The sequence below is a fragment of the Monopterus albus genome, unplaced genomic scaffold, assembly GCF_001952655.1.
Source record: "Monopterus albus unplaced genomic scaffold, M_albus_1.0 scaffold23.1, whole genome shotgun sequence".
Taxonomy (NCBI): domain Eukaryota; kingdom Metazoa; phylum Chordata; class Actinopteri; order Synbranchiformes; family Synbranchidae; genus Monopterus; species Monopterus albus.
In genome coordinates this window covers 2,850,431-2,878,278 of record NW_018127903.1, presented here as the reverse complement: position 1 = coordinate 2,878,278, position 27,848 = coordinate 2,850,431, and the positions used below count along the sequence as shown (strand labels likewise).

At 40.0% G+C, this 27,848-nt stretch overlaps 1 protein-coding gene across 2 annotated transcripts; it reads left to right on the top strand.

Annotated features, from left to right (window-relative positions):
* On the top strand, window positions 1–27,842 carry sv2ca (synaptic vesicle glycoprotein 2Ca). Of its 2 annotated transcripts, XM_020594320.1 has the most exons (13): window positions 1–170; window positions 6,676–7,492; window positions 16,426–16,606; window positions 18,219–18,370; window positions 23,289–23,422; window positions 23,582–23,671; window positions 24,103–24,213; window positions 24,369–24,457; window positions 24,763–24,927; window positions 25,097–25,230; window positions 25,392–25,598; window positions 25,789–25,948; window positions 26,123–27,842. In XM_020594320.1, the coding sequence occupies exons 2-13, from the start codon at window positions 6,895–6,897 to the stop codon at window positions 26,304–26,306; spliced, it is 2,205 nt and encodes a 734-aa protein (XP_020449976.1). In that variant the 5' UTR covers window positions 1–170; window positions 6,676–6,894; the 3' UTR covers window positions 26,307–27,842. The 2 variants fall into 2 exon arrangements, with proteins under 2 accessions (XP_020449976.1, XP_020449975.1); XM_020594319.1 differs by lacking the exons at window positions 1–170; window positions 6,676–7,492; window positions 16,426–16,606 and adding an exon at window positions 17,088–17,330.
* Window positions 27,843–27,848: the final 6 nt, after the last annotated feature.

Genomic DNA, 27,848 nt, shown 5'->3' with positions numbered 1-27,848 from the left:
GAGGACTGCATCGGAAAAAACTGCCAGCGCATTGTCGTGCGCTGGCAAAGAGGCTGTCCCTCATCCCGTTTTACAATAAAAAGCACACAAGATTTTTCTTTTCGTAAAGACAAAGAAGAATCTGATGCTATGGACGACAGCCAAGTCCACTGTTCTGGCCATAAATGACGGTAAGTAAATACTTTTTTCCCAAATGAACGCTGCCTGTGTCTAACACAGTTAACCGAGTTAGAAGAAGCTTTTCAGTTTTTCAGTCTTTTGTAATAGGACTTACAAGTGATATTGTCAATTTACTAGCATCTCTCCAATGACATTTCTAGCACCGACAAGGGATAGGTATCTCATTATTTATTCATAAGTTTGTATAATTTGTTCAAAGTTACCACTGAGTCTATTTGCCTCATGCAAAAGTAGAAGAAAATTGGAATCATTAGTTGAAAATAGGCCGTAGTAAAAACGGATATATCAAGGGAGTTTCAGGTTCTGTGGAATATGGTTCATGCATTATAGTGTGACATAGGATAGATTATAGATTATGTACATTTATCTGATATAAGCCTGCCTACATGAATAAAATCTGTCAGTAAATTAGTTTACTCAAACTGTCATTTGTGACTGTTTGGTTTATGATCCGACTGGACCTCATACTCATCTTTTATTCAACAGCATTTTTAAACACTTGTCCTTGGCATAAGCAAAGTTTTGGGTTGTTGGCTGCGGACTGTGTGTGCTGTAGTGGAATCCAGCAACCTCCCCTGGGGCAGTTAAAGCACTATGCAGTCCTGCCAAAAAGAGGAGAGGATGCGGGAGCAGGCAACTGACTCATCCGTGAATTGCACCTCAAGAGGTGCTGAGCGACTGACAGACGCACAGTCGCTGAACTGGAAATCTGTGGCTAAGCGCTTGGTTTGCAGTCCAAAGGCTGCTGTGGTGGTCTTGCCGTAAACTTCTTGTAATTGCAGGTTGCAAAATTAATTCCTCTGGCTCACGAATCAATTTCAAGTTCATGTTATTTGTTTTTTCTGCCATGATAAACACGATTTTCATTGTGATTTAGAATGTTCCTTATCCACACTCAATAACCTCTCTATCTCAAGCATCCTTTCACCTGCACTTTTGTTAGTTTTCCTAAAGTCTGTGCAGTATTTCAAGAGGGAGCTATTTTTTATTCCTGTTTCTCTGTTGAGGGGAAGAAACGACTACATGTACAAAGTACACTGTGTCAGTGAGAATGCAGCAGACAGTAGACAGAGCTTCATAAAAGATTATTTCTGTAAATTTTGTTGACATGCAGGCAAATGAACAGATTGCTCATTATATTAGGAGCAAGTTAACCTCAAGTTAAACTGTACATTATGTTCAAGGCAGAATGTTTTCCTTAATGAAACGTTTTTGGTGTTTATTTCCCTGTGAATTACAGCATTTTGTGAATATTGTGCACACATATACACAAACACCATTTTGACAAAATGAACAATTTACTGTTTAAAATAATCATCGGTGAGTGTGCCACATCTTGCATCCCTTGCCTAAGGTGTTTTTGTATCACTGCAACACAAAAAGTCTGCAGCAGACAGTGGTGGTGGCACGTTATGCTTAGTGTCTGGGAGTAGTGAACTACAGTACATGTAATCAAACTAGTAGTTTAAGGCTGTACAAGTTAGATGTTACAAAACTGACAAGTAAGACAACAGGGGCATTTGTTGGACCACTACTCGAGTCAAACAGTTTAAAAGGTGCAAGTAAAAAAAAAAGTTCTTTACTGTTTTAGTTGTAGTCAGATAATACAAAGTTATAATTTATTTATGACAAAATATAATATTCCTTGCAGATTTGTTCTTGTGAAAATCCCAGATGGGATTATTTAGGACAGGTTTAGGTCTCAGATAGTAAACTCAACTGAGTGGTATTTTGATATTGATAATCACTTTTATTGGCCATATATGTTACACACACTAGGAATTTGTCTCAGGTATAGAACCGAGGCAGCCAACTGTGGCACCATCTCTCTCTCTCTCTCTCTCTCTCTCTCTCTCACACACACACACACACACACACACACGGCGGCACTGTTCTAGCCATCAGGAGCAACTTGGTGTTCAGTGTCTTGCCCAAGGACAGTTCTACATGTGGACTGGGGAGAATGGGAATCAAACAGCTGACCTTTCAGTTAGGTCACAACCGCTCTACCTCCTGAGCCTCAGCCACCCCTGACATGTGATGTTTTTTTCTTTTATATTTTGTAATAATTTAGTATCACATGTAGGCTGCATTGACCATGTTTTTGTACTTTGAACTACTTTTCCTAAGTAGCTTTAATTAACCTTCCTGGAGTAGCTTTGCTGTAGTTTAAGTGTGAAGAACTGCAACTGGTAGCTTCCACAGCACTTGTTATGTTTTCTTTCCTCTGTAAGCAGTGTAATGTGCCAGCAGTGACAAGGCAGACAGAGCCCACATGTTCACCAAGAAGATCAAACAGACATCAGCCTGATGCAAAAACCAAAAAATATGACATGCTTTACTCTGTAGCTCTTCGGCATGCATTAGGAAATGCTTTTTATTATCTATAATTGCAAAACATTACGATTAAATTTGTTAAACCCATACATTCAGGATCAGCTAATATTTTCATATAGTAAAGGGATTTACAACATTAATATAAACAGAAATTTCTTTTTCCACAGCTACTGGCACAGAAGTGATTGAAGTCAATTCTAATGTTTAACATTCATATTGGGAAAGGCAGACATCAACCTTCAGCACCCCCATTACATATACACAGATATATTAAGTATGTATCTGTATGATGTAACATTAGTAGAGCTTATAATCTGCTTTCCTTTAAAGTTTTTTTTTTAATCTTCTGTGGTGGAGCTCTCAGTGCTGAGCAAAAGTGCAAAGTTTAAGTGCCATAATAGATGTGACATGATTCTTTTTATATTTTCATAGTCAAACAGTTGTTTTGCTTTATTCCGCAACCATTTTTCTTGAACTCTCTTTAAGTTCTTTTACCCTGCTTCATTTTATTGTGTTATAATAGTTCTCCTAAACTCCTCTGCTGCCAGCTCTATCGTTCATCCTGTCCTCCCCCATCACTCAGTCAGTAATGGCATCAGTGTCTGATGAAATCTCCTAACAGAAGACGTCCCAGGCTGGTTGGGCCTCTGCCTTCCAGATGAGGTCATGGGCTCTATGCTTTGATGGGATTACATGCAGCTCTGCCCATTTAGAGATTGGACCTGCTCTTTCTAATGCCAATAGAACAAACCAGCCATCGAGCCACTGAGCTTTGAAAAGGGCGGTGCAGGACACTGGCAGGTCAAACCTCGCGGATATAAAGCATCTTTGATTCCTATAGGGAAAGCGGGCACAAACTGGAAACCTGGCTCATTGCATAGTGTGCATGATATTTGGAAATAAGCAAGTAAGAGAGAAAATTTATATTTCAGCAAAGCTGCAACCAGTGTGCTTTTATTGCATCTGTTGCACTAAGAATAGTTTCAGTATAAAAGAAGTGAAGGACACTGCTGCCCTTACCTTTATCTTACTGTGGAAGAGACAATGTCTGGACTACTGCACTGCATTTAGCCAAAAATGGAGCTATTGATTTTCCTTCACATTCTCATAAAAACTATTAAGTATTTGTCTTCATGGGTCCATAAACCTAATACTCTCTGACCAGAATACGTTTTTGACTAATTATTCTGACACCCTAGATGCCAGTACTGTGGTGACTGATGAACTTGAGGTATGTTAGTACCAACACTGACATCAGTCACTGCTGTCATTGTCACTGTGTAATATGATGTGATTACTCAAGTCTTTTTCTGTCAGGTTGGGCATTATCTACTTCATTATTGTGTCACATTTAGCTAATGATTCAAGATAATCAAGGAAAGTGTTTTAAAATGGACCAAGTTAGTCAAAGACTTTGGGTATTAATAATTAATTTTGTACTTTTCCCAAATTGCTTGCCTTGAGTTGGTTGGTTAATAGTTCTCATCTCTTTAACTGTCTTTATGTTTATGGAAGATGGCATTTGGGGCCAAGTGATACTTTACTTAATTTTATATGTATTTTAAAGAAGCTGAGGGAAAGCAGGGCCACTATCCATCATGCAGACAATGAGTGTTGCCAGAGGAAGACCTATTTTCAGCCATTCTTTGCAGCAAAGCCATGCACCCTATGTTTCTATAGAGTATATTTATGTCTTTAGACTGTGTATGGATACTGTACAACTTCTTTATGTTTCAGTGCATATCCTCAACAGCTTCTGCTTGTGTATGTAGACCTGTACAGCCGGCTGTTTAACATTTTGCCCCGTGGGGATAATAAGCTTAGATTTAACTGACCCTTTGACCCCTTTGACCCATGTAGTACTGGTGTGAGTTGAACATATGAGGTAAAAAATGGGATCTGGGAGTCTTACACGATGGCTTTACAGCTAGGGGTTTCTTGACTGATACTGAGGCTTGGGTGAAGATAGTATGACAGTAAAAGGACTACGGAGGTGGCTGTAGTCTAAAAGTACACAAATGACTTTAAAATGGAAGAATGAGCATCTTCTGACAAACAGGCATTAATGAAAACAAGAGATTTTAGAGGGAAAGCCTGAAAGTGAAGCGAAAGAAGCTGCAGGAGACAGAAGATGGGGTAGAGACCGCATAAAATAAAAGTGAGATAGGTTTGTTTGGAAGTGGTGCTGTTACCTACTTTGATTGTGATTGCTCCCATGCTCAGGCTTTCTGCACTGTTGGAGTCTCCTCGACTGTGGTCAGGTGAGGTTAGCTGTCTGTGTGCTCAGGTGTCCTCTCCTTCATCACAACTGACAACAGGTGCCATTCGAATAGTTCTTTTTTTGCATTTTTGTGTATATATGAGCTCATTTTGGTTTAATTAAAATGTGTGTGATAGCTGACATAACCAGATTTAACATAGGATAACAATAAATCACATCAGTTTATTGACACTGCTGACATTTGACATGCACCTGGCAGGGTGTTGGTCTTTTCAGGCAAATGTATTTTAGTTGCAGTCAACAGAAAGGTTCCACAGATGACAAGAAGCTACAATGTTCTGCGCTCATACAGAATCATTTTAGAAACATCGTTTGTGAATGATAGCAGTCTTTTGCAGGGGAAAAGATAAACATGTGACCCTGACCAGTGATCCGGTGAGCAGCTGCTTTTAGACAAATGAAACAAACAGGATGCCAAAAAGATGTTGTTTTGAATCACCCTTAAGCACCACCGGTATCAATAGAGGTCTCAAAAAAAAATTGATCCAAGTGCCAAGGAGTGCGCCTATAATTACAGACTGTCATTCAATGAGCCAAATTGGATTAGCACAGAGTCACCTTGACTCAGCAGTGTTGTTTTGCCCAGTAAAATTGTATTATGGGGGCTGGAATTTGTGACGGGGCTTTAGCGTTCAGTAGATGCTGTGGGGAGCACCCCCCCAACACACACACACACGCCCTGGTTAGCTCTGACCATCCAAATCCCACTCTTAAATATGCACATTTTCTTAATATAAACTGAGCAATTTAGGATATTCTCATTGAACCTCTGGAATTTCACAGTCATTTTCTATTTGTTTGATAATAATAATACATCTGTGCTATAATAAATTATATCTTAAGCAGGCCAGAGTGAGCCTGTGGAGGCAATATGATGATGAACTGTGGATCACAGTTTGAACACTCACAGGAAATCATGTTACAACACTGACACTGTTAGGCTGGGGTCTCCCTCCCATCAGCACTGGCTTGCCAAGATGGAAAAGGACTTCCCTTCCCAAATCATGCTGTGTGCACATACACTCACATACTGTATGTGCATTACACGTTTGGGCATGTGAGAGTTTTTCTGTGTATTTATTTGTGTGCTTCTTCAAGTATGACCCATTTGGTGTATTAAAGACACCTGACTACACAGAAGTAGGGTCCTCAGAGGATAGGTATTGTGTGTGTGTATGTGTGTGCACGTGTATGCTTCTCCTATGTCCCTGTATCTGTGTGTGCATTTATCTTTGTATCTACTCATGACCATTTCTCTTTTTCTCCTGTGTTTGCACCAATTAAACATGACAGTGCTGTTCCGGCTGGACTGTCGCTCCTATTATAATAAACCAGGCCTTTACTGTGGGTAAATCAGTTTCAGGCAGAGCCTTGTTTATAGGCTTCTGTTCCCCAGAGCTAATCACGAGTCAGCAGATTTATCATCCCAGTTTAAAATGCTCTCTTCAAAACTAAGGCCAGGTCATAAAATACTGAACAAGGAGAACACTGAAAATTGAATGTTTTTTTTTTTTTTAATAAAAAGCTCTACAGCCTTTTTCCTCACATGACTCCAAATGATTAAAAAGAGCTGTGGTGAATGAATGATTAAAATGCTTCAAATTATTGCAATATTAAATAATCATTGGGAGGATTTACCTGAATGAATTTAGTTCACATCAGACCTTAGCCACCACAAGGGTCTGTGCTGTCAGTGGGGTGTCACCTGTTAGTCTGGGATAGTCACAAATCTATGAATTGTGTGCACTATGAGATGAACATCTCCCTCTTTCTTATTTTTGTTCTCTTTCTGATCTCTCCCCTGTCCTTTCTCTTGCTTGTTCTCTCTCCCCTTTTTTTCTTATTTCTGTCTCTTACCCTTCCCCCATCTCTTTCAGCCTGGCTGATGATTGCTACAGCCATTGTGGGTTATCTCCTGTGGTGACTGCAAACTCAAGAGTTTTCCTCCCTGCTGCATCTCAAGACCCACTGATCTTACAGTATCATTCCTGCAGGGCCCTCGTCTGCTTACATTCACCCCTCTTGCCCTTCTTTCTTCTTTCTTCTGCTTCTAAGTATACTCTGAACCCCTGTGACGACCAACCGGTGGAGGCAGAATGGAGGACACTTACAATAATAGGACTTCCCTGGTTAAGGGGGCTAAAGACATGGTTAAGGAGGCCAAGAGGCACGCAGCAAAGAAAGTCAACAAAGTGGTCGACCGAGCCACAGATGAGTATTCATCCCACCATAACTACAGCCGATTCAAGGATGAGGAGGATGAAGATGAAGATTTCTACCAGAACCCCCCAAGGCAGGACGGCGAGGGAAACAATGACAACGAGGAGGGCTCCAGCGATGCCACAGAGGGCCACGATGATGAAGATGAGATCTACGAGGGCGAGTACCAGGGGATCCCCTCGGCAGGAGATAAGAATTTTAAGGAGGGGCAGGTGGCACTGGGGCAGCCATTGTCGGATGCCACAAGGGATCGCAAGGAGTTGGAGCAGGAGAGACAGGCTGATGAGGAGGAGCTGGCCCAGCAATACGAGCTGATCATCCAGGAGTGTGGCCACGGGAGGTTCCAGTGGCAGCTGTTCCTGGTGCTTGGGCTGGCACTAATGTCAGATGGGGTGGAGGTATTCATGGTGGGCTTTGTGCTGCCCAGTGCAGAGACAGACATGTGTGTGCCCAACTCCAGCTCAGGATGGCTAGGTAAGCGACACTACTGTGTGTTTGAGTGCTGGTGAGTGCATGTGTCTACTTGTGCCCTCCATATTAACTGAATTGCATCAGTTTGGTTGTTATTTTTTCATGATTTTAATTGTGTCTTTTTTGCAAATATTTTGATCTAGCATTGATTACAGACCTTTGCAGTATTATAGAGCAATTCTGAGACACTCCAGTGAAAAAATAAACCAGATGATGTCATACTGATGTCATCAGGGTTATACAGTATTAGCTTGGGCCAGGAAAGTACAACTGGACAGCAGAAAGATGGAGAAACATGAGGCATGGAGTATGTGTTTGCCAGGCAGAGAGGGTATAATGAAAAGACACTGTCCAGTTGAATTATGGCAAACGTAGGACCCAATGCTTTTAGAGCGTGACCCTAAAACAGGGCTTAAATGTTAGGACATCTTGACCTTTACTGCCTAGATTTTGTCTCACATAAGTCCAACAAGTTTGTGGAACAATGTGAATTAGTGAAGTACTGTTTCACATTGACTGCTGCTATGCTTTCCAACTGTCAAATATTTTTAGAGGGCTGTTATTGCCAAAGAAAGACTGATCATTTTCTGTGCAGTCTACATGCTGACTAGTACACTATGATACTGACTATGGACTAAATATTATGTATATTCAGAACATACTTTAATGTATTTAATAATTCAGACATAACTACATTCAAAACCACTTTAGTAAGTAATATATTTGTCATTTTGCCATTTTTCTATCATAAGCATGTCCCCCCTAGTTTTTGTGACATTAGTCTTGTGTATTTGCACTACTGCACTTTATCTTATAGTTGTGTTTCACATGGGTGAGATGCTTTGCTCCACTAGCCTCCATGTTAAGAATAAGAGTGCAGCTGTAGTCCCTGTGTGCTGTGTGTGTTGAACAGGAGTCCCAGCAGCCCCCGTGGCTGCAGGTGTGTAGTCCCTTACCACAGAGCTGTGTACAGAGGCTGACTCAATGTGTCATGTTAATACATCAGCTGCACCACAACATCTGATGCAAAACTGATACGGCAGGGCCTCATGTAGATTGTGACAGAAAGTTTGAACATTTTTGATTTCACTGAATAAATACAAATGTTAAAGTTTCAAATAAGAAATGTACACACCCTGTCACATTTAAATTATGTACTTTTTCATTATACGTTTGCTTAAACCTTCAGTATATATTGTTTATTTACCCGTTTCACATAAAAACAATCAGCTTGTTAATAAATGCCTGTGTTGGGTTGTCACTGTTAAATCCTCACAAGATGTGCATCTTCATTTTTCTCTTTTTCCAAGTATCTATCCATAAACTCTTTTCTTTCTCTCTAGCCAAGCAAAGTCCTGCAGGCATTCATACTCTATACTCTGCTTCTCCTTGTTCGTGACTTCATCCCTCACCCCCCTCCCCTCCCCCTCCTCTCCATTCTATGTGTCTTGTTTCTGCATGCATCCTCCCCCATTCTCCTCTCCTACTGATTACCCTGAGGTTCCTCCCCATTAAGGTGAACCCGATTAGTTTGTGTGTGTTCGTGTCTGAGCATAACTGACATGATTACTGTAACCTTGTTGGTATCCATTTGGAGTTTTCTGGAGTAATTGCCTTTAATTACAGCCAACAAAGTGAAATGAGGCGGTGTTTTACAGATTCCATGGTAAAACTGTGTTGCAGTGAAATGCATAAATAAACACGAGCCAGTTAAATCTGTGAAATTGATTAGGGTAATCTTATTTTTCATGTATTTTATATAACCTTTATTTAACTGAGCAGAACATTGTGGTTCTTATTTTGCAGTGAGAGCCTTACAATAAAATATTCTCTTCATTGTGGTCTGGTGGTAGTGATAAAGAATCTGTTTCAGGGATGACAGGGCTACACCCCCACCTCCCCACCCCACCACTGCACAGCTCTGGGTGTAGTTTGAGCTGTGGTACCTGTGGCTTGGATATATTTTTAATTTACCACAGTTGGCAGATTTAGCATATGGCAAGATATTGGGCCTTGTGGCTTGCCTGCTGCTGCATTTGTTATTCCTACTGGTTGGTTTTGGATGCATGGAAGGGCTTGTAATCTTAGAGGGAAGCTCTTTCCTCTTGATTATAACCTCTCTGTGATACTCACACAATAGTACTGTACTGCTATGACAGCTGACCAACGCTAGGAAAGGAACAATCATTGCATGTTGCATGCATGTTTTCAGAAGAATTGCTTTCAAAGCCGTATTAAAACTGAACCTAACACAAAGCATCTTCTTAAAGTTTGTTTTCACATTTGAAGTTTTAGCTATTTACAAAATTCAGACTAGTTTGTATTGTGAGGAAAAGCTGTGCTCTTACTAGAGTCAGTCTACTTACTGCTTACTGCATCACTGTAACAGTCAAACTAAGTAATACTGATAAAATGAAGTCAAAGGAAGGTGATTACTGACCTGCCGTGTATATACAGATTCACAGCAAACAGGTACATCTAAGCACATTCTCTGATATCTCTATTCCTGTGTCTATGTAAATGTACTGACTGACAGGTGGAAAGAAGTGCAACTGTCCATTCTACAGGATGAGTGGTTTCCCCCCACCCCCCAAAGTAAAGAAAAAATAAAGTGATTTTAAGTAAATCACAAGTTTTAATCCATATTTGACTATAGCACCAAAGAAATGTATTGTTATTTGTTTTGTTGAAAATTTCACTTCACACATGGAAAACATTTCAATTACATAGCATCTAAAATATCCATTTGGTGTTTGGTAAGTTCCAGCTGAGCAGAGACAGTGGCAGGCTGCATGGACTGAGTTGAGTGTAATGGTATAATGACATATGAAAAATGCAAAGGCCTGAATAGCATGGATGACTGAAATGCTGTTTAGATTACTGAATTCATTTTGGTCCTACAGTATCACTATCCCGATCTGACAGTAATCTCTTATGCCACATGGGAATGAAGGATGGAGAGTTGAAAGAAGTGGGTGAAACACTGTAAATACTTTAGATAAGCGTTCATGATGTGGGAAGGAAGAGGAAAACAAGCACTGTGAGATGCAATAGGTGTGATGACCAGGAGAGAGGAGGAGGAGGGACAGCTTTGAAGCTGAGCGATTGCCATGTTAGAGAGGAGTAATGGGGAGAGAGGTGTGGGTGGATGGGAGCAGAGAGGTGGAAGATTGGTAGTATTCAGTACAGCAACAATGTGAGGGAGAGGCCTAGTTATCATCTCAGACACAACAGACAATGGGAGAGCGTCACCCTATCATTACTTACGTGTTCTCTTAGGCTGTCTTTTCCCCACTGAAACTCCCCTCAAGTCTCTCAACTTGGCTCTCCTCATTTTCATTTAACAGCCACCTCTCCTCACTGTCAGTACTTGCCCCCTGCTTTCTTGTTTAAGCTCTACTTTATCTTCTTGTCACTCCACCCTCACTTCCCTGATCTCTTGTACCTTATTTTTTCCTCACACTTTGTGTCCCAGCTTCACTCTCTGTCTCCTTTCGAGTTGCACCTCTACATTACATCTCTCCCATTTTCACTTTTTTTTCCGCCATTCCCCGTTTCTTCCTGTCTGTATTAGCCAGCTGGCAGGCTGTGTGGGGCTGAGCGGGCCAGGGGCAGCTGAGCATAGCTAAACTGCAGTACGATCGCAGCGTCACTGCAGAGATTTCACTACTTGAGTAGTGCAGTTCCACATTGTGTGGGAGAGTGTGTATGTAGGAGAAGAAGGGGGGGAGTGTGTGTGTGTGTGTGTGTGTGTGCGCATATGGACTAAACCTCCTGTCACCAGCAATATCAACCACAAGTAAATTATGTTCACTCTTATCAGGGCTTCAAAGCATCATGAGAATTCACCAGTCATTACCACAATATAAGGTTGAAGGTTGGATTATTACTAATGCTGGCTCATGTTAAATCCTGTGCTCTAAGCTCTACGATTGGTTACTTTCATTGAAATCCTGCTTTGATTGACATGACTTAAATATGACAAAAAGCTTCAATCTCTTTTTCTGTGGAGGAGGCAGAAAACAGAGGCAGGAATCCGATCAAACTGACACGATGTAGTACAAATGTGATTACACGCTGTTCAATGTAAAGGAGCTGATGACAGTGGAAACTAAGGGGAATACTGTAAATGAGAGAAAAGAGAGGAACAGGGGTGAAGAGGGGAGAAAAGGAGGAGAAATGAAAAAGGGAAAAAGGAAAGCAATAGGAGAGGACAAGCTGAGAGCAAGAGAGATAGAGGAAAGGTTTGGAAGAGAGGCACAGAAGGAGAGCTGAAGGAAAATGTGAGGAGGTAAAATAAAGTAGCAGTGAAGAGATTAAGAAAAAGAATTTCAAGCAGAGAGAGGTTCAGTGTAGCCATCAGGCACGCTGCCATGTGACAGTGTCATCATTATGAATAAAGCAGGACGGGTGTTTTGTGCGACACTGAAACAGTTTGCACCTCTAAGGATGAAGAGCATCAAAGCATGAAACCAGAGACGAGGTCGTGATGCAGCTCAACACTCCTACGGCTCTCAGGGGGGGCTCCTCGGGATGTGACAGGACAGACAACATTGCACCAGGGTCTTCCCCTTCCACCCCCTCGTCACTCTCTCTCATCCTATCTACTAGTTACTCAACTCTCCTCCCTCTTTCCTTTTTTCCTGTTTTGTCCTCCCTTCATTGTTCTTTCTTCCACTGCTCACATATTTCATTTGTTCTTGCTCCTTTATTGAGTTTCATTTTGTATCTCGCCTCTATCATCTAGTTCCCCTGTGGCTGGTTTAGCTGTGCCAAAAAAAGTATAAATATATTTGAAATATTTTAGTTTATGAATTAAAATCACTCTTTGGTCAAGTGCATGTATGATTATAGCAGTGTTTTGCTCCATATCTTAGCAACTCCTTCAAATTTGTCTTGTTTTTAGAGTGTGCCTGTGATTTTGCTGAATATTTACCATTCCTGGTGATGTGTTTTGACATCTCAACAGGGTGTCATGGGTCAAAACCTTTCTCTTCTGCCTGAGCGATCTCCTGACACACTGTCATTTTGTGATGGTCCTCAGTGTCTTTATGGGTCATCAATTCAAATTCAGCTGTATTTTACACTGTTATGGTGAGACATTTGTACCAGCAGGCATCCATTCATGGAGTTTTGCTTCTAACACATCAAATCGGTGCTTCAGAGATCATACATTTCTTTTATGTACAAAACCAAGTCTTTACATTACACCCTTTGGTAAAATTTCAGTCTTAAAATTAGTTTGAACAGATATCTATTGAATGCTTTCTTCTTTGTTGTCTGCAGGCCAGGAAAACGACCTACATTTACAGCTTTGAGAAATCAATGAGAGGCCAGTACCGGCTGATAGCACTCCGGGGTTTCATTAATTAACATACTATGGCTGAAGCTCTTGTGGTCCAACCTTATTGTTGTTTGCTATTGACAGGTTGACCGGAGCCTGAGCATCATCAGCGTAATGTAATGTGAAAACATTTCATGGGTAATGGGCAGCATACTATATTGGCAAGCTGAAGTGGATTACTAAATGCAAGTGGATTATGGGGCTCATTAGATACAGACAATTTACAGTCACACTGATTTATATTGAACAGAACTTGAGAGGGACGCTATTACATAACCTCACCCCAGTAAAGATTTAAGAAATGATCTTATTTTGATTATAAAAAAACAAATCAGTGCATTTATAATGTTGTTCCCAGTACTTTTTACCATACTGACTCTGAGAGACGAAGCAGTCCAAGCAACTACAAAACAGTGCTGATTTATTCCATGAACACAGGTAAAAATTAACATTACACGCTCAGGTATCTTGCACCTCCAAACTGCACGCAGGCAGATGAAAGATGAAAGACCCTGAACCAAAACAGTGCTGATTTATTCAATGAACACAGGTAAAAATTAACATTACACGCTCAGGTATCTTGCACCTCCAACATGCACGCAGGCAGCTGAAGGATGAAAGACCTTGAACCACAACAGGCCTATACATTTATCACTTAGGTTGGGCTAGCCCCATTCTACACAGGAACGTCAAACCGTGACGTCTCTGGTGCCAGCTTTGCAGCTGACCATAGCAGTAGTCAAAACATGAAGCAAATGAATGTGTGTGTGTCTGTTGATTAAGTGGTGTGTATCCAAGACATACTGACATGACATCTAGTGACATGTCATGACATTAAACATAAGAAAATATTATGATTACGGTTAAACACATCATAATAATAATAATCATCATCCTGTCTGCTGACAGTCAAACTTTTCTATCTAGTTATCCTTGACCATGTGCACCCTATAAAAAACTCATGACAATGACTAAGCACTTAAACAGTCTAACTCCAACTGCTTGGTTGGAGTCCAGAAGCTACAGAAAAGGTGAATCTCACATCACACTGGAATGGTAAATGACCTTGTGCTTGTTTAGTGCTTTTCTACACACTCAAAGCACAATATTAGCCCATTCGCATCAATAGCTGCAAAGCTGCGGTTACTGGGACAATCTGGTCTAGACTGGAGCCACAGCTGCCCAGGTGGAAGTGGATGTGGCTCATAAAGAAATCAGAAAGGAATCCTTCATTGGGCAAAGCACACAAGTTTTGATATGTAACACAATTTTCAGCCATGACAGGTAAATTTGACACAAACTTCCTTTTGGTTTTTTGGTGATGAGAGAGACTGCATAATATTAAGGGATGACTGTGCTATTTTTAGATTTTATTACACTAATAGGATGCTACACTGCTTTTTTTTTGTTGCAGGCACAGTCGGCATCATAGTTTGAAATACTGTGTAGCAAGTTGGACAGAACATCAATAAATTCATTATGTAATTGACTGTCCTGTGAGGAATGTAGTCACAGGTCAACAGCTTTAGTGCACAGCAGCATCACATAGCAGGAGTTTCTTTCTTTGTCTATTTTTTTCTCCAAAAATACCCCAAACCAAAATAAAACTTTATTGTTTACAATGACATTCGGGCTCTGAAACAAACTGAGGAGGCCTCTGGATGTTTGGGCGCATGGCATTTAAATGGGAGGCCAGTGGGTGTTTGCCTGTGCACTGCCTATCTAGCCTCCTCTTAATGAAGCCAATGTGAACTGTGTAGAAACTGAAGACTTTCATTACATTTAGAATTGAATTTATGGCTCCTTCAGGCTACTGTCTAGATGGGTGCTAAATGTGACAGATAGCTGGGTTTTGACCCCTGAAGCAAAAGAGCCAAACAGATATCTGGTCACAGCGGAGGAGGAGAGACCTGACAAGAGAAATTACAGAAAGGAAGTGCATCTTGCTGTTAAGATTATTGTAATGAAATGAACAGTGTCCCTACAGCTGAGTCATATCACTCCATGTACAACTGCAACTTTTACATCCTCTTCTTTGTGTGTTGACTTAGTGTATGAATACAAATATTCCCTCTAAATCAGGTTTATATTTATGCGATTGTATGTGGATATACACACAATTTTATCTGTTAGTAAACTATTCACTGTTTTAGCCTGGAACAAAAACCTCAAAATAGACATTTCAAAATAGAGAAAATGCAGTTGGACTTGCTCTTTGCAGCAGAAATCGGCTGCTAACCATACAATACAGACTGAAACAGTAATAATAAATTCCTCTTCAGAACAAAATCAATGAGAGAGCTCAATGCTGTATTTGTTTGAGCACTGATCCCATTTGTGATGGGAGAGATTAAAAGAGTGCAGAGCGCCCTTTTGTAAAGTCTCTGCACATTACTGTTCATGTTTGTTTTCTCATTGATCAGAAGCTTTTTTCCACTCCTTTACACACTCATCAGTGTTTTCGTGGGTAACTGGGACTGACGGTTTTCATTGTCATCTGTCTGTGATACAATTTTTGCAAGACTACTGCATCTTATTTTGGAAGATTGAACATGTAGCAATTTCTCCCTGCCCTGCTATATTAGAAAGCATACAGTAGCTCTAATGGGTAACCTGGATTGTGTATCTGTGTGTTTAACTACAGGTATGAAACATTTGGAGTGATATAAGCACTTGCATCTAGCAGATATTTTATCGTTTTAAAACCCCACAACATCTATGAATTTGGCATTCCATATGGAGTCAGTCATTCAGCAGAACTTCCAATTCACTAATGAACATTCATCAGTAATGGAGGCACACGCTTAATGTTGCTCCATATTTTAATTTGACACTTCACCATTTACCAGCAGAGGGATATTTAGAGGGCATGATTCCTAAAACACTTCTTGGCTCAGAGTTTATGTTGGCTGCCTCTGACTTCTTAGGCTGATATATTTTCAAAGTGTCAACCAACAAAAGTTCATATCAAAGAGTATTGTATTCTTATTTCTTAGGCATTATTGTTATTTGGCTATAATCCTTATTTTTATTTTAACAATGGGCAGCATGGGCCCTTGTATGTAAGAGGAGCTGCTCATAGTGACAGAGCCCCAAAGCTTTATATCATCTTTTAACTCATTGGTTTGGTTTTAGGTTCAGCGGTAATTTTAAGTTTGGTTCACTCTCACATCTCAGCAGTATCAAAGTTAGCAATTAGCTGGTGAATAAGGTGGAGCATTTAGCAGCTAAAGAGCCAGATAGTCCCATCAGGAGCTGGTGCAGACCAAAAACAGAACTAAATGAAAAGTGAATTTTGGACCTACATGCACCAGGTGGCCAGAAACACAGCTCTCTAAATTACTGCTTATGTTGCTCTGTTACTGCTTGATGTTTAAATAGGCAGCTATTTGGTAATACTTTCACCTCAAAAGGGGGAAAAATCTGTTGTTGCAATTTTAAATATGAGAGCATTGACACCAAAATCATTTTTATATACTGGCTAAACGTTGAAGAACCAAAGCATACAAACATATGCACATGCAGGGACATGGAGAATTAAAATAATACATTGTATGTCAGTGCAGACAAAACTTTCTTCTTCTCCTTGCAGGCAGTGTTGTTTACCTAGGGATGATGGTTGGTGCGTTCTTCTGGGGAGGGATGTCTGACAAAGTGGGCCGCAGACAGTGTCTCCTCATTTGCATGTCCATGAATGGCTTCTTCGCCTTCCTGTCATCGTTTGTCCAGGGATATGGCTTATTCCTCACTTTCCGTCTTGTCGCAGGCTTCGGGTAAGTCTTATGTAGAAGGGGTCATTCTGGGGTCGATCAGGCCATCAGTTCAGATGATTTGTGAAGGTCCAGTCTAATGGTGTACCTCAAAAACAAAACTCCTTCTTTTGCCACAGGATAGTAACAATATCAGAAAATATATACTACGCATGTGCAAAATCAAAGTGTATTAATCAGTGAAAATAAAGGATAAATCTCTGAGACCAAGTCTACAGTCTTATGCAAAAGTTTAGGCACCCCTTGATAAATAACAGATTTTGGTGATTTTTTATTTGAACAGATGTTAACACAGTTTCTCTTGGAAATGGAAAAAATGCACAATATTTTCAGCAAACAGTGATGCATAGTTACTTCTTATGCCATAAATTGAACAAAAATAAAAAATAAAAACATTATTATGGCATGGTGCAAAAGTTTGGGCACCCTAACTGGCTAAACGTTGAAGAACCAAAGCATACAAACATATGCACATGCAGGGACATGGAGAATTAAAATAATACATTGTATGTCAGTGCAGACAAAACTTTCTTCTTCTCCTTGCAGGCAGTGTTGTTTACCTAGGGATGATGGTTGGTGCGTTCTTCTGGGGAGGGATGTCTGACAAAGTGGGCCGCAGACAGTGTCTCCTCATTTGCATGTCCATGAATGGCTTCTTCGCCTTCCTGTCATCGTTTGTCCAGGGATATGGCTTATTCCTCACTTTCCGTCTTGTCGCAGGCTTCGGGTAAGTCTTATGTAGAAGGGGTCATTCTGGGGTCGATCAGGCCATCAGTTCAGATGATTTGTGAAGGTCCAGTCTAATGGTGTACCTCAAAAACAAAACTCCTTCTTTTGCCACAGGATAGTAACAATATCAGAAAATATATACTACGCATGTGCAAAATCAAAGTGTATTAATCAGTGAAAATAAAGGATAAATCTCTGAGACCAAGTCTATTTCTGTCTCTGTCACTCCTAATTGTTATTAGCCACGAAGAACCATGAAGAACACTTCAGTATACATTCTTACAATTTTAGAATTTTTTAAAATATATGTTGCAGAGGGTGTGAGAAGCAAAAAAAACTATACCAGAGATATACAGTGTGTCATCCTCATACGATTCAGAAACATGGTGTAGACGGTGATTTACTACGTCCCCTTCTTTGGCAGTGTATTGCTTTCTGTAGGAGCTGTTTGATTAATTGCATCTGCATCAGTATCCCCAGAGACCTTCAGAGTAATTGAAAAGGCTCTCCACACTGCCAGTGTGACCTGTCCCACCAAATCATGAGAAACTGGAAATAAGAATTTTTTTGTATTTTTGAAAAATATGCTTGACTGTGATTTTTTTGTGTGCTTATTTTCTTTCTCTGTTCTAATTTTTAAATGGAAAACAATCCATACATTGAATAAACTTTATTATAACATTATAAATGACAATTTTTTAGTGTATGGCTTCTTGTACTTCAGTTAAAGGAACAAAAGCAGTCCACAGACAAAGCATGCAAAAGCAGAAATAAATGCACATACTGTAAATGAAAAATGTAAAATAAAGATTAATGAGGCTCAGTTTCTGCCATACTCTACCTGCCTTACTCATACTCATGTTCATATTCTTCTTGGTTCTTGCAGGATAGGAGGCGCTGTGCCCATTGTTTTCTCCTTCTTTGCAGAGGTGCTGTCGAGGGAGAAAAGAGGAGAGCACCTCAGCTGGTTGTGTATGTTCTGGATGATTGGAGAGATCTATGCATCTGCTATGGCCTGGGCCATCATACCGCACTATGGTAAGTTTACCAGTTAAGAAACATACACTTATCTGGAATGTCGCAAAAGAAAAAAAAGTTGTCTTGTGAAAGCCCAGGATTAAGTTCAGCAGTACTGAGAAGATGCTTGGCAATGTGACTTTGCACAAAGCTCCTGACTATAAGTTACAAAACTGTAAAGGTTTCTTATTGGCTGTAGGTTAAGGTGCCAGTTTTCCCTGGCATGAGAATTAATCACTTAACAGCTCTGAGCGGATGCAGGCTGTGAGAGGCAGAGGTACAGAAATTAACTTACGCATGGATACGATAGACCAGAAAGGGTGAGGGTGAGCCTGTGGGGGCGAGAGAAAGCTTTGATTTATGATGCTACTGCATTAGATATCAGCTGCACTCATCATGACAAGAAACACAAAGAAGGAAATGGGTATTTTTCCCCTCTCAACTTCCCCTGTTCACATTCTTTCACTTCTTAAAGGGCTGTCCCTATTTCCTGCCCACTCCTCCGGTTTGGTTCTCTCCATCTAACTCTGTCCTTCCTTTTATTACCTCTCCTCTCTCTTCTGTCTGTGCAGAGTGTTCTTCTTGATCAAGCATAATTAGGTTTTTCTCCTTGCTCTAATAGGGCAAAGCTACAGCTAGAGGTGATTTATGGCCAGACAATGCTTTAGCCAACCTTTGACGTCAGTGAAAGACAGACAGAGACAGTGTGTGTGTTGCTGTATGTGACATGGATGATGTTTTTGGGCTGCAGCTACATACAGGTTTTCTTCAAGGGAAATTGAAGGCAATAACATCTGACACTGTAGAGGTTAACACACACACACACACACACACACACACACACACAAAACCACTAATCATAACACTTCTGATAAAGGACTTACATGTTTCCCACAGAGATGCATACACAGTTGCACATGGAGCAGTAGATCCACTCACTCACTCTGCCTCTTGTTCTCTCATCTTACATACTGTACATACTCCAGTCAGTGCTCACCAGTGGTTTTTATGTTTTCTCTAAAGTGCTGCACTGGCTTCAACCTACAGTACTTCAGCGCCTGGGCTAAAATGCCTCATGTACAGATGCCTTTATTTTTTCATAATGGCATCAGGGACAGGTTATAACACAAGTGTGTCAACACTGGTGTTTAATGTGTCATTAGAGCACTCATTTATCTTCTCTACTTGCTGACTCCTAATATCTCTCAGAAAACCTATAGGACGTCTATCTATCTATCTATCTATCTATCAAGTACAGTATCTAGGCCTGGAAGTAGTGTAGCACCATGGAATCAGCCATCCATAGACTTAGTCAATTATGTACATAATCCTCGTAATGAGATTTTCAGTGGCATGGGTGAAACACTAACCCTGAGGGGCAGGAAGCCACATTTCTGTAGAAAAGGCAATCACTGCTGAACAACTCCTTCCCATTCTCTCACTGTTGCTCTGTCACTTTCTCATTTTATTTCTCAGAGTTACTCCAGACGTGCACACACAGAGGCAGACAGTGAACTAAATAAAGGGCTTCAGAGAAAGCGAGAATACACAGAGGTGTGACGTCACTTACTGCATGAGTCATTACAGAAAAGTGCCAAAGAAAATCCTTCCAATCACAAACTAACTGCTAATGTATATTGTATTACAGTACATGTAAGATTGTTTTTCAGCATAAAAGCTGAACTTTAAACTGGTCAATGAAAACATCAAAATTATTTTGTTTATATTGTATTATGTTTTGTACATCAAATGTGCTGTTAGCAAAGACAAAGTTATACAGTTTTTTAATCTTTTTGCCTCCTACTCAGACATTTTCATCTTTCAAGCCTCTTCTGGGATACATTTATACCACTTCTGACAGACACCCACCCTGCTTTGAAAATAGTGGTTTTAAGGAGTTGATATGCATTGCTATCAAAGTTGCAATTTAATATGCTTTGAGATTAATTCCAAGCAGCTTTTTCTGGTATAACCATTAGTGTTAACCCCCTCCCCACCCCCGATTCCTCTCCTACGCCTGTTGATGGATAATGATGCTATTCCCTTAGGGGCTGCATCTCCGTGAGGCACGATCTGTCGAGAGACGTGGGAGGTCACAACTGACACAGCAACCCCTTTCTGTGCTTCCTCACAAAAATTCAAAAATGAATTCCATGAAAGCACTAATACTGGGCAACATGTAGAACACTGTGTATTTGTTATTGTGCCTTGGCTATAGCTACAGTTGTTTTTCTCAGTCACTTTCATTTCTCAGATTAGAAATGAAATTCTAAAAAACTACTTGTTCAACATCCACATCATCCAGTCACTTGTGCACATCATATAAACAACGTCTGACAGATTTTCACTAATTGCAGAATTCTCTGTTGTTTCCTACATCATCAGTTGCTTATGTCGTGTTGATCAAAATGTACTGAATGACTCTCCGTTGAATAGTCTGACCTCCCAAAACAGCTAGTCATTCGTTTGTCGCAGATGTCATTACATGCAAAATGGGGGAACTAGTTGTCTTTAGTATCTGTCAGGCGTATTTCTATACAGCTCTATTAGACCTTTTTTGCAAGTATGTCTGAATTGAGAAGTTGCTCTGAAGTGAATCTTGACTTTCACTAATGAAGGGAAACATGTGAAGTGTTAGATCAACCAGTCATCAATCAGTTCCCTGTTGTAAAATAGCTCAGAGGTGCTTCTCATGAACCTTTGATTGGCAAGCATACTGTATATAGTCAGATCACAACAGAGTGTTACAATTTCTGACAATAGAAGAACAAGGAAATAAACAGTGCCAACTACCGGGAAGAAGAACGGTAGGTAGGGTAGCTGCTTTTGCACATAACCCATTGTGTGGTGCTGTTTGTACAAACAGTTTCGAGAAGTGCTCTACTGTTTTGCAAATACCAAGGATGATTTGAGAAATGTACCAAAGCCACTCTGAAAAACTATAATATCACAAGCACTCGTCTCTGTAGTTTAATTTACTGCAAACGATCAGATGTTGCACATGAAAACGCAGTACATCAAATAATCCCATGTTTGGAGAGACAAAGCATTCTTCCACATATTGAAATTACAGCATTATTTTAAATTACAGTAAATGCCATATTTAGTGCCACACTTTTTAGGTCTACAGGGAAACATCTTGCAGTTTATCTTACAGTCAGTTTACAGTAGTAATGCATTTTGAGAGATTATATTGGCACTGAAATATCTAATTCAAGCTTTTTCATTCTTGCAAATGGTTTAGAAAATGTTGATGGAAAAGGAAAAAAAATACATATTTGCTCATGTACTGTATGTACTTGTGGGTATGTAAGGTGGTAGTGTGGCACTACTGTATGTTAATGGTATCTGTGTCAACTACATATGGTATTACGTGGTACTAACTTTCTTTTCTTTTTTTTCCACATGTGGGTATCTGTGCATCTTCTCCCCCTTTGTGAGAATGTATAAGTCTGTAAGAGTGTGTGTGTGTGTGTGTGTGTGTGTGTGTGCTTGCATGTGTGACTGTGCAGTTTACAATGATTAATGAGTCTGGGAGAGTGCCTGTGGGCTGAGATCAGGTGCAACAAGATTTAACCTAGCAGAAAATACTCAATTCCTTTCCTACACATTCAATTAACCCATCCCTGTGCACTTTTCTGAGCTCCCTATGCGGAACCATTCATCTCACAGCTTACACATTACTCTGCTTTGGCCATGGAGTGCTCTCATTTAAATGCCGTATTTTATTTGCAGCGTTTTGTGTTCACAGTAGCATTTAGAATCAGCTGCTCAGATGAAGTGGCCCAGTCCCTCTTGTGATAAACATATAGACTACTGTATTAAAGTATGTCAAATATTATTTAATTGGTGCTTCCTCAAAGCATTATTTTGAGGCTTATTATGTAAGTAATCATACTGCTAATACCTGCTGAGTATTTGTGCAGAATCCATAAATTAGATATACTGTGATTAATACAAACACTTCTAGGTTAAATGCCAATAACTAGCATTTGTGAGCTTAAGAAAAACTCAGATTTCACCTTAATTTAAATTTACATGTGGCAACAACCAGGACTCTAAATGATCTTTTAAATCCTGACAAATCATAATCATGTGCCAAACACAGATACAATACACAAAAAGAACCTGTTTTATAAAGAATATATATCATACATATGCATATTATAATCAGTATTTTAGCATTTAAATGTTATCTGCTACTGCAGCAAGGGTTTTAAGTGCTTTTTATTACAGCTTCACAAATCAATATTTTAATATTATTATTACAGTGGATCCAGTTATGTAATTTGATCTGTGTAATGTGAAGTGTATTGTTTGTTGGACCAAAATCACCAATATTTATCAGAGTTTTTAGCTTTGTGTAGTTCATTTTTTCAGGACTGCAGCTTGTCCACACCTTGTCTCCAGTTGCAGTAGGCAGCTGTTGTCAGGAAAAATGCTCTAAAGATCAAGTGTACACTACCTGTAACATAACTAACAGCGGCTAGGCAGAGTGACTAGCTGGGGAGGATAGTGGATACTTCTCTCAGTAGCTGATGGGAACAAAAACAAAAAAGAGACTAAATACTGGAACTACATTTGTCAAGTAACCAGAGACCCAGCTTGTTCCATTGCCCCCAAGTGGCCAAAATGTTAGTTACAGTAAGGCTGCTTTAACAGCTTTATTTTGTTGCTGTAGAAACCTGACAGGTTACTTTTTTGGATTATTGATTTTGTACAAATGAGCTTAACTGTATCAGGTTTGGTTTATTTACCTCACTTGCAAAGCTTTAGAAAGGTAAACACACTTTTAAGAGCATGTCAGTTACAGTATTTTTGATGGTATTTTCATATTTTTTTACTTTGAGAAGTTCCTAAATGCATTCACTTCTTATTCTGCCATGTCATCTGTCTTCATGTGAACAGTGTCATTGCTGCTGTTTGCCACTGTTCACAGGCTGGAGCTTCAGTATGGGCTCAGCATACCAGTTTCACAGTTGGAGGGTGTTTGTGGTTGCCTGTGCCCTGCCCTGTGTGTGTGCTGTGGTGGCACTTACCTTCATGCCTGAAAGCCCCAGGTTCTACCTTGAGGTAAACAGAATTTCTGATTAGTTAACAGTGTTCACATTGCATCATTTTGGCCCATCTCGGAGAAATCAGAGGAGCGTTTTTATGTACAGTATGCACGACTGTGAGCGTGAGTCTCTGAGAATTTGTCTCTCTCTCTCCCTCACTTTCCCCTCCTGTCAGGTGGGGAAGCATGATGAAGCCTGGATGATCCTCAAACAGATCCACGACACCAACATGAGAGCACGTGGGCAACCAGAGAAAGTCTTCACTGTGAGTGTTTGTGTGTCTGCTGTCTTGGCTGGGTTTCCTCATGCTTTAGGAAGCAAAGACGCTTATAATCTGCCACTGCTGGGATGGATTTTAACACTTTTACTGTGCAGGATCATATCTGAATTATGAAGGTTCTGAAAGCTGGCGTGTGTCATTCAGACTTATTTGCTGTGTGAGCTGCACTTTGGGAAAGCCTCATAGTCAACACACATTTGTTGAAATGATCATGTACTGTAGCACAGGCTGTTTATATTCATCTATTTATGCCTCCATGCCAGAGACAGCCATGGTCGAAAGTGTTCTGAAGCCTGTCTGTTTGCCCTACTCTTGTGAACGTTAAAACGTTCCCTTTCAAGATATGAATATTGCCCAGACTACATAGATTGTACTACACTGGAACTATCATTGCAGTACTGTTTCCTTTTCCCCAGGTAAATAGGATCAAGATTCCCAAACAGCTGGATGAACTGGTTGAAATGGGATCAGAGTCTGGCAACCCAGTTTCCAAGGTTTTCTTTAGGATAAAGGCTGAAGTACATGGGGTAAATGTTTGACTAATTGCAGCAGAAGGGTTTTATTTAAACCAGCCATTTATTTTCTTTGTAATTATGAGCCTCATTTCTGTCCACTGTCTAACCCTACCCCAAGTTTCTCTTGTGATCACATAAAGTGTAATTAATCTCTTTTCTCTCTTTAGATGTATTTGAATCTTTTGAAGTGCTTCAACTATCCTATGCGAGAAAACATGATGCGTCTAGCCATTGTGTGGCTCACGCTCTCATTTGGGTGAGTTTCTTCCTGATGCTGTTGTGTTGTATAAAAATCAGACAAGTCTAATTTCTTCAGTCTAGGCAGTCAGACTTGCGGCCACATCGCATTTCTGTCATCTTGATCTCTCTGCTGTGCAGAAGTTGCACAGTCTCGAAATCAATCACGCTCTACAGATCAATACTTGTCCATTGGTGTCTCAGTGTGAGCAGAGATAGGAGAGAAAACCAGACACCATGGGAACACACTGTTTAAAATCAACAACTTTTGGTTGATCAATTGATTCTCAATATCCTGATGCCACTGTATCCTTGTGTTTGCAGGTACTATGGCCTGTCAGTCTGGTTTCCTGATGTCATCAAACACCTTCAGGCAGATGAATACGCCTCTAAAGTGAAGATCCACAAAAATGAACACATCGAAGACTTCACCTTCAACTTCACCCTGGAGAACCAGATACACAAAAATGGCACTTTCATTAATGACCGGTAGTTATAATGTTGATCTCCAGAGCCTTTACAATTGAACACAAATATATTTACACTATGCAAATAGATAAAGACAAAATGTTGTTACACTGCAGTTAAATGAATACTAAACTATAGCTATTATACAGTGTTACAGTTGTAAAAGTGGAGCGCAACTGTGCTTTTTCAGGTTCATCAGTATGAAACTGAAGTCTGTCACCTTCATTGATTCTACCTTTCATAACTGCTACTTCGAAGATGTCACATCAGTGGGCTCCTTCTTTCGTAACTGTACTTTCATTGATGCTTTCTTCTACAACACAGGTGAGACAATAGGATTAATGATTCTTACAATCATACTTGGACAAAAATACCCAGCTGGATGTTTAGTTATTTCTGACTCACAGACAACATGGCACCATCTAGTGATTGGCTCAGTTTTATTGTTGGCAAAATATGATTTATTGTTTTATTTATTTCGACAGACATTGATGAATCTAAGTTAATAGATGGTACAGAGGTGGTCAATAGCACATTCACCCACAACAAGAAAGGATGCCAGATGACATTTGACGACGACTACAGCGCCTACTGGGTTTACTTCATTAACTTCCTGGGAACCCTGGCGGTTTTGCCTGGCAACATTGTGTCCGCCCTTCTCATGGACAAAATTGGGCGTCTGTCCATGTTAGGTAGGAATTGGGGGGAAGAGTGTGGTTGTCTTTTGTGTGTGTGTGTGTGTGTGAATGTTGAAATAATTCATGCTATGGATGTGGCATCTATCACTGAATATGAGAGGCAATTTAATTATATAATATAGTTGAACATCAGTCAAATGAATGTCACTTGCACTAATCCTCGCTCTGCTTGTATGCCCATCAGGTGGCTCTATGATCCTTTCAGGCATCAGTTGTTTCTTCTTGTGGTTTGGCACTAGCGAGTCCATGATGATTTTCATGTTGTGCCTTTACAACGGCCTGAGCATCTCTGCCTGGAACTCCCTGGATGTGGTCACTACTGAGTCCTTCCCTACTGTCAGAAGGTGAGGAAAGCAACGGTAGATGTTCATATTTGCTTATATAATTGTAAAGACCTGTTTGTGCAGGTATTCGTATATACCTCTATGTACACTAGCATTTCAATCAGCCTTATTGCATTCTCCTTTCTTTTTAATCTAATTTTTTTTATCCCCCCTCTGTCCCTATCTGTTTCCCAGAGGAACAGGCTTTGGGTTCTGCAATGCTCTGTGTAAACTGGCTGCAGTCCTGGGTAACCTGATTTTTGGTTCCCTTGTGGGCATCACCAAGGCCATTCCCATCCTCCTGGCCTCATCTGTGCTCGTTGGGGGAGGCCTGGTTGGACTTCGGTTGCCTGACACCAGGGCGAATGTCCTCATGTAACACCAGCGTGGCATTCATCAGCTGGAATAAAACATGGGTGAATACAAAAAGAAACCCAAGGATTGTTGGGTAAGGTGTGCAAATTGCTTGGTTTATACATATCTCTACACTTGTAACAACATTTTTCTAAAGTAAAGTCGAATAGGAGCCCCTTCTCCACAGTGTGTTTGACTTTTCATACAAGTCAGACTCATCAGATTCCTTGTTCTAGCTCAGTCATTTTGGGAATGCATTGTCTGGAGATTTCACATGACAGAGCTGGGACTTTGTACAGGTTTTGAAATGGACAGTTTTGTTCAGTGACGGGTTGTACCTTCCAGGTGCAGCCATGTGTGGAGTCGCTGCATGGTTAAAACTCAAGGCACTTAATATTGACACAGTCTTATTAAGACAAGCCAGATGGGGAGAAAAGTGAAAAACAAGCTGTAATGAGCACAGCCATCCTGCTGTGTGATGACATGGGCAATAGATGATCAGACATAGTGGACACGTGACACAGCTGTATGACAGCTGTATGCCCACAGGACCTGCATACCCAGGACATGTTGTAGACAGTGTACACAAATTAAAAGCCACACATTGATATACCGTATTTGCAAATACTTGCACTAATATAGACTGACACTTTTCCCACTCTACATTTTTTTCACACTGTACACACAGTACAGTATGTTGCTCAACATGACATTTGTTCAGATATCTGCCAACATTTCTACACAGAACACCAAGCCATTTGCATTACCTACCCAACCACAAAACAAAAAGGCCATATTGAAAAATTTTATTTTCTTGTACCAATAACTGTTTGTTGACTGTGAGGATTTTATTTTCTGTTGTGTTATTGTGGAAGTTACAATGATGAGTTATTCATTTTGTCCAAGTGTCGTTTCACCTGATCTTCTTCCATATGAGGTATTATTGCACTAAGTTTCTCATTTAGATATTTCTTGCAGTAGTGACGTTAACAGTGATGTCAGGCTGCTTCCTTTCAAAAATACTGAATGGCCTTTTTGTAAAATGTGCCTCTCCATAACTAGGGCAGTCTGCCCAGAGTCATGTGGTGTCCAAAGGTTATAAGGAACAGACTGAACTGAACAGGAGTTAATAGATACAGTAATCACTATGGATTTGTAAATATATGTGAATCACATGGCCAGTGCAGTTTTTATTAGGGTGTCACTTAAAATTCATCTCCTTTGTTAATCACTCTTATTTAAATTTAAAGTAATATATTTTTGTGAAATAAGCTTCCTCCTGGGAAAAAACAATGGTATAAGTTACAGTGCATGACTATAAAATAACTGTGTAGATAACAACCACCTCTTTATGAGGGCTAATTTGTGCCAACCATGATGAAAATATCTCTTAATAGATTTTTTTTTAGTTCTTTTGACTTTGTATCTTTAATCATCTAAAAAAGTCTATTTAAATTATGTTTGTATATATTTGAACATTTGAAATTAACATAAAGAAAAGTGGATGATAAATTTGACCTCTGCCATTTGTTGAGATTTATCAATATTTATGTCTATAATCTAATTT